The sequence below is a fragment of the Genypterus blacodes genome, unplaced genomic scaffold (assembly GCF_046128005.1).
Source record: "Genypterus blacodes isolate CSIRO-AG114 ecotype Tasmania unplaced genomic scaffold, CSIRO-AGI_Gbla_v1 ptg000085l_1, whole genome shotgun sequence".
NCBI classification, from domain to species: domain Eukaryota; kingdom Metazoa; phylum Chordata; class Actinopteri; order Ophidiiformes; family Ophidiidae; genus Genypterus; species Genypterus blacodes.
Genome location: NW_027466890.1, coordinates 982428 through 997151, shown reverse-complemented (window position 1 = coordinate 997151; position 14724 = coordinate 982428). Strand labels below are relative to the sequence as shown.

General features: G+C 43.2%; 1 protein-coding gene across 3 annotated transcripts in view; it reads left to right on the top strand.

Annotated features, from left to right (window-relative positions):
• The window catches only part of col5a1 (procollagen, type V, alpha 1), a 62254-nt gene extending 51779 nt beyond the window's left edge, over positions 1 to 10475 (top strand). For 2 of the 3 annotated variants that reach the window (XM_076158648.1, XM_076158645.1), the window contains exons 49-66: positions 694 to 747; positions 837 to 944; positions 1057 to 1110; positions 1236 to 1289; positions 1373 to 1426; positions 1533 to 1586; positions 1722 to 1829; positions 2050 to 2103; positions 2240 to 2293; positions 2524 to 2631; positions 2805 to 2858; positions 2945 to 2980; positions 3087 to 3140; positions 3239 to 3509; positions 3955 to 4067; positions 5549 to 5617; positions 7578 to 7811; positions 7936 to 10475. In XM_076158648.1, the coding sequence (XP_076014763.1) occupies positions 694 to 747; positions 837 to 944; positions 1057 to 1110; positions 1236 to 1289; positions 1373 to 1426; positions 1533 to 1586; positions 1722 to 1829; positions 2050 to 2103; positions 2240 to 2293; positions 2524 to 2631; positions 2805 to 2858; positions 2945 to 2980; positions 3087 to 3140; positions 3239 to 3509; positions 3955 to 4067; positions 5549 to 5617; positions 7578 to 7811; positions 7936 to 8082 (1680 nt within the window). In that variant the 3' untranslated portion in view covers positions 8083 to 10475. Of the gene's footprint in view, positions 1 to 693; positions 748 to 836; positions 945 to 1056; positions 1111 to 1235; positions 1290 to 1372; positions 1427 to 1532; positions 1587 to 1721; positions 1830 to 2049; positions 2104 to 2239; positions 2294 to 2523; positions 2632 to 2804; positions 2859 to 2944; positions 2981 to 3086; positions 3141 to 3238; positions 3510 to 3954; positions 4068 to 5548; positions 5618 to 5683; positions 5753 to 7577; positions 7812 to 7935 lie in introns of all 3 variants that reach the window. The other variant, XM_076158646.1, reaches the window with a different exon arrangement.
• Positions 10476 to 14724: the final 4249 nt, after the last annotated feature.

Below are 14724 nucleotides of genomic sequence, written 5' to 3'. Positions count from 1 at the left end.
TAAAGATCCGTGAACGCTCCCCCTAATACTGGACGATCAGTCATGCTTCTTCACAGGCGCACCGACTGCTTACGGTGTATTTCTTGACAGTGACAAGAGAGGTATTGGACGAGAGCCAGACATTAATTTAAAGAATGGCTTGATGCGAAGAACACAGAGCTGCCGTTCATGCTAGAGGGAGTCTGGATTTGCCTATCATAGCACAGTTTCTACTGCTTGTTGTTGTCCAGAGCTCTTGATATCGATCGTCTCTCACGCAGCATCTCAGACACGACTCGGGCACATTTTTTTTCCTATAAACGCGTGTGTTCGGACGCCGTCGGAAGAGCAGCCCAGTAAGGGACAACAGTGGGCTTATGTGACAGTGAGTAACAATGCCCAGTGTGTAGGTGAGTCAACAGGGATACTCTCCAGCACAGACAGGAGAAAGAAGAAGAGATATATGGGCAGGGTCCGGTCGAGAACACTGAGGTCAGCATGCTCCTCACTGCAGCCACCCAATCTGCCCCATGGATTGGAATGTCTTGTGTCATCTCTTTCTGTCCCCATTCGCTGACAAGGGCACCAGGACAGAGGGGGCTACTGTAAATGATGGGATTTTTAGAACTGTGTTGCATCAATAAATCACCTCTCTGATAGGGTTCATGTCTCTCTCACACTCTCATCCCCTCCCTCTCCATCTTTCTCCTCCAGGGAGACTCTGGTGAAACAGGAGAGCCCGGTCTTCAGGGAGATCTCGGCCCACCAGTGAGTGATCTGAATTTGGTCCCATCGGTAGTGTCCGACACAGGTAGTGTTTGTTACCTTTGAAGTGCTAAAGCTGAGTGTTATTCCAGGGTCCAAGAGGAGAGCGAGGAGAGAAAGGAGAGGGCGGTCCTGCTGGCACAGCTGGACCTCCTGGCCCTAAGGGTCCCCCTGGAGATGATGGTCCCAAAGGCAGCCCTGTATGTACAATTCAACCTAAGACATGAAGAATCCCTCTGTTCCACCATATTATAACAATATTACTGCATTTCCTTCTCTTAAAAAATCAATTGCACTCATATTGATTTTTAGGGTCCAAGTGGTTTCCCTGGGGATCCTGGTCCTCCTGGAGAGACCGGTCCTGCTGTAAGTATATGATGTCATCAGCTAATATCCAGATACTCCTAATGCAGCATGTAATGTGCATTTCAATATTTCATTGCATTTTCTGACTGATGACTACATGACTGTTCTGTTCAATCCTCATGTAGGGATTAGACGGTCCAGCTGGTGACAAGGGAGATGATGGAGAGGCTGGTCAAGCTGTGAGTTTTGCTACTTTCCAACATTGTGTCGTATATAATTGTAACTGGCAAAACAAAATATACTATGTAACATTTTTACCCAGGGTTCCCCTGGACCCACTGGAGAGTCTGGTCCCTCTGGACCACCAGGAAAGAGAGTAAGTACTGCGATAAGCTTCGTTTTCCTGTACTATTTCGAAATTTTAAAAACATGACCTGTCTATGTTGTTTACAATACACATCTCTTATCTGTCTGATGAATAGGGACCACCAGGAGCAGCAGGACCTGAAGGACGACAGGGAGAGAAGGGAACCAAGGTAAGATTTGTTCACAGCTCATCTAACAAGCACTGCAGTTTGTCTTTCTTTCACTGTTCCTCCAACAAACTGTTAATTACCCAGCCAAAAAAGAAATCACAAAATGTTTATGTATGCTCTGTGTCTGTGTGAAAGGGAGAGTCTGGCTTAGAAGGTTCCCAAGGAAAGACAGGTCCCGTTGGTCCTCAAGGATCACCCGGAAAGCCTGGCTCTGAAGGTCTCAGGGGTATCCCTGGCCCAGTTGTAAGTAGAGTATTCCTTAGTTTCACACCACTTTATCAAAGTTGTATGTTGGAACTGTCCAATGCTTTTAAAAAAGGCTTATGATGTAGCTCGGATGAGGCCAGACAAACTTCCAATAAGGCACAGAATATAACAGAGAGAGCTCTGCTACTTATAGGAACCTGCACTGCACTGCATGTTGTGAAGGTAAAAACCCTTTCTAATTGGTGCTTCTGTGCAGGGCGAGCAAGGTCTGCCTGGTCTCCCAGGCCCAGATGGACCTCCAGGACCCATGGTGAGTAGAAATGGCCTCTGGCCTTTGAACAGCAGTAACACCCATAATGTGGGTGAAGTGAACTGAGTCAACCTTCAATTATCCTCTCTCTTTTGCTTTTCAATGCGTCATCCCTCCCTGCTCTCCTCTCTCACAGGGTCCTCCAGGTTTACCCGGCTTGAAGGGAGATTCTGGTGTCAAAGGAGAGAAGGTGAGTGACTCAACAGATCTGAGTGTTTCAGAAGTTTTGATATAGTATATTGTGTAATTAACAAAACCTAATGGAGTTTATAAGTACCTGATCGCCTCCAGCCTCCAAATCAATATCTCAATGATTGGAGGGCGTGTTAGATTCATTTATTAATTAGGGTTTTTGATGGTGCGTTATTGAATGTTGTATTGATGATGTGTGTGGGTCTGTTTACTGTTCTCTGCCTTCAGGGACATCCGGGTCTCATTGGTCTCATTGGGCCCCCTGGTGAACAAGGAGAGAAGGGTGACAGAGGTCTACCAGGCCCTTCAGGATCTGGAGGACCCAAAGGAGACAATGTGAGTTATACCCTGTACCTTGTTGTGAAAATACCTTAAACATATTTTTAACATTGCACAACATATTTTATTATTATTATTTTGGATTGGACAGGAGTGCCCACATCAGTAATCTTTTATTCTGTCCTTCGTTGTTCACTAAAGGTAAAATTCTTTGTCTGTTTTTTCATCAGGGTATTGCTGGTCCTTCAGGTCCACTGGGTCCTCTTGGTCCTCCAGGATTACCTGTAAGACTGTGTTCAATATCATCAGGACCTATTGATGAGTCATGTTTAGGCAACTATTGATTATTTGTCTTCCTTTAAAACTACAGGGTCCCCCTGGTCCTAAGGGAGCTAAAGGTTCATCGGTAAGTTACGGAAAGCAACAAGAAATAACCTGAATTTACTGCAATATTCCATATGAGTCTCCTGTTCATTGCTGGTGAAAACCGTTCCTTTATCTGTCCTGTTCAGGGTCAAACCGGACCAAAGGGAGAGTCAGGATACCCTGGACCCCCTGGTCCTCCTGTAAGTAAATGCACCCAAATTTGGAAATGCTGTTCTGTGTTATCCCTATCCACTTCTCTCACTTTCCTATGTCACTCCTATTTGTATCTCCATAACAGGGTCCTCCTGGCGATGTCATCCACCCACTTCCCATCCTGGCCCCTCCCATGAAAGGCAGATCACGTAGAAACATTGATGCCAGCCAGGTAATGGACGACGCCCCCGCAGACGCCAACTATAAGGACTATGACGACGGCATGGAGGAGATTTTCGGCTCACTAAACTCCCTGAAGCTGGAGATCGAGCAGATGAAGCACCCGCTCGGCACGCAGGCCAACCCTGCCCGTACCTGCAAAGACCTGCAGCTCTGCCACGCTGACTTCCCTGATGGTTTGTGTCACATTCACTTTAAAATGTGCAACTTCTTACCCTGAGAAATGGGATGTGTTTTCCCCTAATCTGCCCCTGTGTAGCTTGAGCTTTGCACTTAAATGGCACTTTGCCTGAGGTTGAGGTTGCAATCTTGGATGCTAATGACCATAACAAACATCATATTTGCTATTCACTAGTTTGCTGTATAAGTAATAGTAGCTGTTAAACTCAATTTGACATCCATAAGCCACATAAACTTGCAAAGATTGATTTCCAGTTGCTGAATCCTGCATATCACATACACTTGTATAATAACATTGCACTTTGCCACACACGATTCTCTAGCACAGGCCACAAAATGTCAGGTATGTGTGAACTGTGTAGTCTTAAAATTGCATGTGCCATTCCATAATTGGCTCCCTCTGTCCCCTGTTTTTTTTCTCCCCAATCTCACTCTTGACAGGTGAGTACTGGATCGATCCCAACCAGGGCTGCTCCCGGGACTCCTTCAAGGTTTACTGCAACTTCACAGCGGGCGGAGAGAGCTGCATCTTCCCAGATAAAAAGTCTGAAGGGGTAAGTGTGTCCTCATTGACACACACACACATTTTACACAAAGTTTGGGGACTGATAATGCAACGGTTATTTAATATGGAGAGGAGGAAGAGGAGCAGAACTGTTGCCTCTCAGCGGCCAGTTCCCCTCTGATGGACAGTTAGATATTGTCAACAAAATCCTCTGGATAAATGTATTGGGATGAACTGTCATGCATATAAATTGCAAAAACAAAAAAACATTACTTTTTGCAACAGTAACTCTATTGTGCAGACTTGTGTAGCTATGTAATTACCCTCCTACATTGTGTGTGGGGTGCAAGTGATCCCTGCATGAGGTCGAAGGAAAAGTTATTTTCAAATCCCATTCAAACACAGGCAATTCACATTAACTGCTATGCATCTTGCTCTAAACAGATGTGTTCCTGTCCCACCTATAGGGAGAATGCTATTAAGGTGTTCCTCAGCTCTGTCACCCATTCTCAACCTTTGGCAGGTGACGAGCACATTGAGAAGCTTCTTGAGGTTAATTATGCACAAATGTGGAGAGGAGAGGTGCTGAGCTGAGTGGTGAAACATTGGGATCTCTGTCTTTGACAAGTCCGGGGATGTAAGCACAGAGCTACAGCCATTTTAATGATCCCACTCTCCCAGCCTCAGAGGAACAGGAGTTTGGGCAAGCTCAGAATAACGAAGCAGACTTTTTATAGTCCGCCTGGTGACGTGCCGACGGGGGAGGGGGGGGGGTTGAAATAGGAAAGACGGTGCTGTCAGTTTCTGCAAAGACCGAAACTCTCCCACACTGATATCGACCCTCGGACACAAACATTACACAAGCACACACACACACACACACACACACACACACACACACACACACGCACACTTTCTCTTGTTTCCAGGCCACTCCTGTGAATGCATCTGAACCTGCCTGTCACCTTCAAGGCAGCGTGGGTCTAATGTGTGCTGCCGCCTATCATTTATTAACACGTTGGGCTGCTGGTGACTGTTCCATATCAAATTCAGCTATTTAATTAAAGAGGAATTCATCATTGTCATGGCGGAAACCATTAGAGCCTTTGCCCTGTTGGCCAATTCGCAGCTTTTAATAGCATAACAAAGTCTGTGCATGGTGGCGGCGCAGCGCTCACGCCGAACAGCGGGGATAAAGACCTGAGTATAAGAGCTCCAGGGAGGCCATCATTTCTTAATTAATCAGTGTACTCATGAATTCTTTAGCAGCAATTAGTCGCCAGCCCCAGTTTGTACTGTACAAAAATGGTGTAATGTCTTTTTTAAGCTTGTCTAACCCCCACCCCCCCTTCCGATAACTGATAACTGTTTCAGGTCTGCAGGACTCAGCGGAGGATGAGCTAAAGGAGAGAGAGAGGGTGGGGGATCAGCGGCGTGGGGGGGGGTTGTTCTTTCAGAACTGTTTTCTTTCTTTAATACTGCTGTGTGTTTTTCCTCCTCCTCTGCCATCCGGTTGATCCGTACCCCCAGGCTAGACTCACATCCTGGGTAAAGGAGAATCCCGGTTCCTGGTTCAGTGAATTCAAACGTGGTAAACTGGTAAGCCAGACTTCCGCCTTCCCTCAGTCCCGTTCCCTTCCCTGAATGGACTGTTATATTTTACAGAGCAAAATGGCAAAATGGCCCAAAGACTCGCCAGGCACATGGTATAGTCGCTACAAGAGAGGTTCCCCGGTAAGTGGCCCTGCCGACGGTCCCAGAGGCCTGGCTCAGGCCGGGTTTCTGGGTCTCAGGCTCTGCATGGTTCTGGTTCTGTCCTCCGGAAGGATTTCACAGTGGCACCTGGCTTGTGTTTGCTCTTATCATCGCAATGCATGTCTCTGCACGAGTTCAAACAGGTGATGCTCTCAGGTGGAAAAGCTTTGTGGACCACATGCGAGCAGGTTTGTTTACAGTGAAGCGATTTGAAAAAAAGAAAAAGAGACTTTCAAAGTTAAATCACTGCTGAATTCTCACCTGTGAGTCTACTCTGCTGTGCATTAAGAGAGCATTGCGTAGAAGTGACTGCGTGTCTCGACTATCTCATGACTCATAATGTGCTGATAGATCCCAGAACGGGTTTGAAGTTGCATACAAACACATTCCAGAGTGAAGTATATTTAAAGAAATATGGGGAATAAATGTCAAAGACTCCCTTTTATTATTCTTTATATTAGGTGGAGTGGCTTTGAGTCAAAAGAGGTCAGGCGCTCAGTTGTCACCCAGGGGCTTTTGGGTACTCAATCTCTGTTGACTTGCGGCTGTGATGATGAAGAGGTAATGTTTCTCTGGTGATGATGGGGCTGGATTTACACGCTGTGCGGGAGGGAGATGGCCATGAAGAACGGTGGTGGGACTTCCTGACGCAAGCCACCACACCGGCGACACTCTCAGACGTGATGTGATGAGCAGAGGCCCTGTTGTTTACACGCAGTAATCTGTAATCAGTCGGCAAATTAAATCAATGCCAAATTGTTGCACAAATACACGCTGAGGACAATTGGGTCTCTGTTGCCGTCAAGTTTGAGTGTCATCTGAGTTTGTATGTGCATGCGTATGTTGTTGAGAAATGTGTGTGTGTGTGTGTGTGTGTGTTGAAAAGCACACATCCAAACTCAGTGCCGGCTCTCTGCTCCGGATGCATGGCATGGATCTTTGCATGCGCTCTGCTCTCAGTAAGAAACGTTTGTCTGCAAGACGACGCGACTGTGTGGATCTGATGGATTCCTGGTGGTTGGTATGAAGACCCTCTCACGTTCACACAGTCACTCACCGGCATTATACGGCACCGGGGGAGCTTCTGAATCGAGCTGTTATCTCTCCTGTCAAGAGCTAGACAAGTATGAGGTGTAATTAGCCAAATAGTTAAATGGGGAAGCCTCAGCTTGTGTAACATGAGCAAGTTAAGCATAAATACAGGTTGATAAAAAGGCACTTAACGGAACATATTTTCTATTACAGTAATTCGATTTGTCATGTTTTTACCAAAATAATTGATATATAACATGTCTAGATTACTTGTTTACTTAAGCTTATTTTTCATAATTAGTGCAAACCTCACACACAGACTCTCCCCTTCAATAAATCCTTGCCTGATAGATATGAAGACTGAGTGCCAATATGAAACCATCCCCCAGACGAAACTCATATATTGCTCTCAGCACGGCCCATTCTGGGACAAACACACACACACACACGTTACTGACACACAGTGAATAATGAGTCCAATGCGGCGTGCTGTGTCACAAAGGAATTGATGGTCGATATAGTTTTGTCAGGGCCATCACAAAGCGCCGTTGCTGAGGTGCGTGAGTGACAGCGCACCCTCGCATCTCACCATCCTCTTCTAATCCCGCTGTCAATAAGACACATAGGAAAAAAATTCCTACACAGCAGTAAAACAGGAATATAAATGAAGTCGAATGTCACAACTAGAGTCGAAATGACTCCCAAGAAGTAACATGACGTTGCTTAGCACCTAAGTGTAACGGCGCGCGTCTTTCCCTCTGCCTTCTTTCAGCTCTCCTACGTGGACGCGGAGGGCAACCCCATAGGTGTGGTGCAGATGACCTTCCTGCGGCTGCTGAGCGCTGCCGCCCGGCAGAACATTACGTACAACTGCTACCAGTCGGTGGCCTGGCACGACCAGCAGCAGGACAACTACGACAAGGCCATCCGCTTCCTGGGCTCCAATGACGAGGAGATGTCCTACGATAACAATCCATACATTCGCGCCGTGGTTGACGGATGTGCAGTAAGTCGGAGGGATGTGTGGGGTTCCTGTGATTGTAAAAATAGTTTATTTTATCTTATCTTATATGTTGCTTGTTCACATAGTAACTCTGCCTCCTGCTGTGTGTTTGTCTTCTGCTCCACAGTTGAAAAAGGGCTATGAAAAGACAGTACTTGAGATCAACACGCCAAAGGTGGAACAGGTGCCGTTTGTGGACATGATGTTCAACGATTTTGGTGCCGCCACACAGAAGTTCGGCTTCGAAGTGGGACCTGTCTGCTTCATGGGCTAAGACTGTGTTATTGAGCGAAAAGGAGAGAGAAAAGAATAGCATATGTTTGTTTTCTCAGAAACAAAACGGTCGAAAAGAATAGGACAATTTCTATTTGTAAAAAAAAAGTTTTTCCATAAAGGCAACAAGTGTGAGTAAAATGCAATCAAGTCAAGAATACAGCGAAATTCTATATGAACAGAGGAAAAGTAAATAAGAGCAACCTTGAAACCTCAGTGTGCCTTCTCATCACATGCAAGTTTTGAAACTGGATCTACCCTTCATGTACACACACACACACACACACACACACACACACACACACACACACACACGACCCCCTAGCCCCATCACCACACACTCAACATACACCCCGACACAGCGAAGGCCACCCTGAGAGCTGCACACCATCAGCAGTACCATTTGCCAATGGACTCCATCTTGATTTAGCCGTTCCATCAGGTTCCCCTCGCCGCCCTGCCTCTCTCCACTTGTCTTTTGATTGGTTCATTTTTTCGCTCATTCACTTTACGGGAGCTTCGTTTGTGCATAATTGTCTCCCCATTCTCTTGGAATGGATCTTATATATAAATATATATAAATAATTTCTATGTTTGTAAGTACATTCTGTATATTTTTTTTCTTCTCCTTCCTGGTTCATGTTGATTGGGTTTCTAGCTTCAAAACGTGCATGTGACCTTCACCGTCGTGAGGTGGGAGACGCCGCCGGGTTTATGGGTGGGTCGGTGGGTCAGTGGGTTGGGGGGGTTGATCCATCTAAATTGTAGACAAATTCGATTTGTAAAAATAAAATAAAAAATTGAGGAGAATTGGGATGTGCTGTCTTGACACACCTTGTTGTACTTAAGAACAGAATGGAAATTTAAAAAAAAGACGATGACAAACTCTGTGATATGATGAGTTGATTTGCATAAAGAACAAGAAAAAAAAGACAAAAAACATTCCTCCTCTTGTGCCCTTTTAACAGATTGCCTATTTTGGTGGCAGTTGGCGATTTTATTAACTTAATAAAAAATTTAAGCTTGTATTTTTTTTTGTCCCCCTCAAATACTCAAATCCTCTGTCCAACTATGCAAAGGGAGATGTCACATTTCAATGAACGTACAATGAAATCAAACTTAGGTGCTATTTTCTATCTTGTGTGGTGCTATGTATGTTTCTTGTTTGTGTTGTTTGAATGAAAGAGATGTTGATGATGATGATGATGATTCTTCAACGCCGTTGTGCCTGTCGACTCTCGTAACCACGGCCCATGTTATCCTCTGCTTTGGTGGACCTGCACACACAGTGACAAAATCCCGATACAAAATCTGGGAATAACGGGAAAAGCTGAAGGGTTTTCGTTGCAGTTATAGTTGCTCTAAGGTGGTTGGTTTGTGCCGTGGATCACCTGTACCACATCGTGTGTCTGTCATGGCGGAGCCGAAGGGTTTTTCTTCCCAAAGTGCAACTTTTGTCTTGTATACAAAACCCCTTAACTTTCCTACCAAAGGTTTTCCTACAGCTTTAAGTGCCGCGAAATGGCCTGGAATAATTTTTCATGTGTGCGTTTTGTCAATTTAGACATTTCTGCAACATAAAGTCAATAAAAAAGTTCTCTCTAAAGTAGAAGCAGATTTGAAGCAAATTAGCCAGATGAAAGACTTTAAAATGACTTGTTGGTCTATTTCTGCCCTTATTGTAATTATGCTCTTTGTTTAAACTATGCACTCTCTATGCTTATGACCACTAGTATCTACCACAGAATCTTTACAGCCCCTCCATACATGGATTGGTTTTATGTTATTTCCTTTTTTTCTTTCTTTTTTTTTTTTTTTTTTTTACATTTTCAGATATTTGACTTCAACCATTTCTGTTAACATAACTCAATATGCTTGTAGATCTTTGGCTTGATTTGTGATGCCGTAAAGCCCGAATCTTAACAAATTGCTCTCAATAAAACGACAAACCAATTTTGTAAATTTCCAAAACCAGCAGTGATGCTGCCTTTTTTGTTTTTCTGTAGATTTACGTTTGTCTGTCTGTTTGTTTTCCAGTCTTGTCAAACCTGTGTAAGGATAAGAGGATAGAAGATATATTGGTCTTTATGTCAATAAATTCAAGTTTACTGTGGCCTTCCACTCTTGTATGTCTTTTGAAGCATTAAAACTTATCTGTATGCATGAAATTGTAAAGTTCTTTCTCTTGTTGTTATATTGTAGAGTGGCATGATCTCCAGCCCACGTTTGATTCATCAGGATACATCATTTTTTTAATGCTACAGATGAATGAATGGTCATGTGCAGAATTGTGAAGTGGAGAGGAAATGATGACTATTGTAACTCTACCAAAGCCAATGTTCATTTGTAGTATATTTATTGTATTATTTAAAATAAAAATAAATGTTAAATGATGCCATAGTGTAAGTGTAAGAGGAGCACTCTTTACATGCACAGTTATTATTTTACACATTGATATCAGCATTTTTATGGGAATTACTCCTTTAAGCTTTTCAGGATGACAACGCTGGCTGTGTGTGTGTGTGTGTGTGTGTGTGTGTGTGTGTGTGTGTGTGTGTGTGTGTGTGTGTGTGTGTGTGTGTTTGTTTATGGTCAGAATGAGGTGATTTTGATGCTAAGTGAATGATGGAGTGTCTGTGTGAGCTTCACTGCCTGTCAGGAAAAGTGGCAGGCATTTTGACTGTGCACATTTTGAAGTGTTGATGGATCCTGTTGAACGCAGTCATCTGACAAAGACGCCATAGAATCTTCCTGTCTGGATACATCACTTTTTTTGAAGTTGGGATATGTATGAAAATGATGTCTGTGTATCTCGTCCATCTGTGCCTTTCCTCACACATCCTGCCACGCACCAATAACTTCACTAACCTGCAATGCCATATCTTTGATCAAATCAGTGAGGTTGAGAGTAAATTGCATAAAGAGAAGTCTATGCGGCCTGTGTAGAAAGAAGGTTGTAATACGTCTGATCAATATTTAATGCCATGTTTTGAGGATGATCAGAAAGCGTGGATTCTACTGAGGCAGCATCTCGGGTAAGTAAAGCAGTGAACTGCACTGATGCAATCTCAGACGGGTGGCTCCTCGCTGTGGAGTCGGTGGCTAAGTGGGGCATGAAAGTGGGCTTAAGAAAAAATAGTGAGTTTTAGGTTTAGCTGACGAAAGACTTTACAGTTCAACAAGCTTGTAAAATATTGACAAGTACTGTAGAGCACAGTGTGTGGATGTGCTGAGGTTCAGGGCGGATCAGAGGACAGCGAATCGTGTTCTATATATTTACATTTACTTTGAAAAAGAAAAACAGTGAAAATTACCACAGTCTGTAAATGGTCCAAAAATGCAGCAAATAACCTTCAATTTAGAAAACGCATCCTGGGTTAAATGTCTTGTCAACGAATATTCTCTTAAATGAAAAGCCTCGCTAATGTAGAAGCTCTGTTTTCTCACTGCTCCTCTGTGGAACGAATTCTGTCTATGAATATTGGACTTATATGTATTTCATGAAGTAATTAGTTACTGCAGATTCAGCATGAGGGAGGAGGGGAAGGAGGGATATCTCCTTCCTCTCTTCTTACTTTCTTTCTTTTCATTGTTCCCTTTATAGACATGAAAGTACACATTACTGCTAATGCTTATATGAATATGTGACAGTGGGGTGGGGGTGAGGGTGGGTATGTGGTTTGGAGTCTCTCTTTGGATAGTGGATAGTGTGACTGTTCAATTGACAACTGGCCGCAGCTACATTTAATTGTTACATTCAGAGGGAATACAATATATTTGTGTATTTTAGCAACACGGTTCAGTATTAATCAAATACTGGCAGGAATTATTCTCCGTCATGTGTGTGCGTGAGCGCGTTTGTGTGTGTGTGCAGCCCCGTGGATCCAACAACAACAAATTTGTTACAATATCCGATTTAGAATCTAATGTCTTTTTTCCCTGTGGTGCTGCTAATTTTACAAAAAGGATGTGTTTGAGTGCACCTCGGTTCTTTGAGGCACCTCCAGTGTCCTCATTTAAAAAAATATATACAGTATGTAGACAATCATAAATCGACTGGAGCAAAGAATAAAGAAGGATTGTTATTCAATAGCCATAAGATAAACAGGGAATCTAGACGCTGGAAAATGCATGAAAAACATTGATCGGCAAGTTCAGAGAAGTAAACAACACCAGCACAAGGTTGTGTAAGTAAATTCATGTTGTAGAGAGCTTGCTGCACTGCTGAAAGCTATGATGGAGGCAGACTACAACATGAAGCTCAGATAAACTAGAAGTGGTTTGAAAACGAGATCGCTGTTGAGCTGCTGAGATTGAAAAACACAGACTTCACTTGTTGGAAAGTGGTTTCCAAAGAATTCGTTGAATTTGTTGTTGTTACTGGCTCATTCGGGGACAAAGGGAATCACTGTCAAGTGCTGCTGCAGCAGGACTCCAAATATGATAATAATCCACCTCGAGTGATAGAACGTAGGGATTACAAAGTGCTTCAGGACACATTTCAGATTCCATCACTGGTTTGAGGACAGTTTTTTAAAAAAGCACTTACATTTGTAAGATTCCTCAGAGTCGCCCTTTTCTATTAGGATTGTTTTTAATCTTTATCATTTCTCTTTCTTTTGTAGTGCTGCATTTTTAACAGCAATAGAAATCTGTCTGGATGGCCTTCGTCATGGCTCTTAAACTTAACAATATTAGTATATGTGGGATGATTACAAAGTCCAAATTTGATTTTATTTGGCTAAAAATCAATTTGTACCATGTAAACTGGATTATTGCATCCAAGGCTCTCAATTACTCCTTATGCAGGCAGTGAATTCAAGAAAATACATGTTTCCCTTGAAAATACATTATATCTTTGGTGCTGCTATTTTTGTTTATATTATTCATCCTCACACTCATGCTGCTTTCATCATGGCAATGAGTGCAGAGCATTTAAAGAGAATGAGAGGAGGTGATTAGAGTTCCCATCATTAAAGCTCATCTCACCCTTCCCCTGACATCCCTCTAATGAAAAATATATTCACCCTCTGGCTCCACTTGTGTCTTGGGTCAAATTGCAAAAAAAAAGAAAAATAATGCCACGCCCACCTGCGTCTGCACACCGGGCTCAAGCTTGCATTTCCCCTCACTCCCACGCTCCCAAAATAGAGCCCTCAGTCTTGCTGCAGTGCGAGAGCGGCAAAGGTGTAATGAAGATGAGGGTTTCAGTATTGCAGCCATTAGTGTTGGGCTGCTTCTGAGATGAAGAGAGATTAATTTTAAGACCAAATAAAAAGATATCTGAAAGGACACAAGAGGTACTTTTACAACTGTATTTCTATCCTAACTTTATTTTGTGGCGGCTCGTCAATAAAGGGCGCACATAAGACAATTGTTCCCAAATGTGTCACCAAAATGTTGTCGTCCACTAGTGTATGCATGGCATAGATGGAGACCAGCTTCTACAGTCGGTGCTTGACAGATTTGCTTCTCTCCTCTTCTTTGAGTCTTGGTGTCACAGTTGAATTACAATAACAGAGTTCTGGAAGTTGTCCAAATTTGGAGTTCATATCCATAATGCATGATTTGTGTCCTGGTGGTTGGTGAGGTTCTAGTCCTGGATGAGTTGTTTTAACTGAGCAGCAGGATCCAGGTTGGTTCACAATAGCTGCTCGTCCAATTCAAATGTGGCAAACGTTAAAAATAGTTTGCTTTCACTAAAATGTATCACGTATTCCAACACATTTTGCTTTCAATTCATTATTTCTTTGTAGTCCTTTGTTTTCACATTTGTTTTGACAATAATATCAAAACGGTACAGAATGTAGTTGTAGTAACAATTCACCCCTTTCCTTGTTTCCCAAGCCAGTTTTATGAATACACTGTCTACTATAGATAGATAACACAGGGGATATTTTCACCATACAGTAGAGGTGCAGCATTTGTCTAATTAGGAAACAAGAATGTGTGTATTTAATCTGTGGTCTGGCCTTTTGTGGGGAAGATCTGTTGGGTCAAGTACCAGACGTTTGGGGGGAAATTTGAGACATAACCCTTGTGATAGTGTATAATTGCTCTGCGCCCGTGGATCTTTGGCTAACATTCAGCCCATTCATACACACGCCTCGCCACTACTGCCCTACTTCCATATGAATCAGATTGTGAGCAGAGAGATGATAGTGTTACAACCCAGAAACGGCTGCTAGAAGGTTAATAACAAGATTTTCTGCTCCAATAGAGTTAGAGATTGAGAAGCGGCTTTTAGGGTTTCTAATGTGATTAGAGCACACCACCCAAGCATCACACAGGGCTGGAACTCTGCAGTATCTGCCGAACAATATTACTTTTCTCTTTCCCTCGTAAGAACCATAATACATCTGTTGTTCCGGGATATAGAAATTTAAACTGATTCACATGGTGGTTGCGTGTGTCAGGAGTAGACATAAACCAAATTGAACAAACTATCAAATCAGGGCTACACACCTGTTGATGTTGAACTGATTGAATGTGAGTTTTTTTGCACTGTTGGGAGAACATTTATTTGGTATTATTTCAATTATTAAAACAACTGTAGAAGAGTTTTAAAGCAGAGAAGCCCACAGTGTTTGGATGCTCTAAATCAGCCACCTCATCTGCTATCACACTCGGGAGCACTGTATAA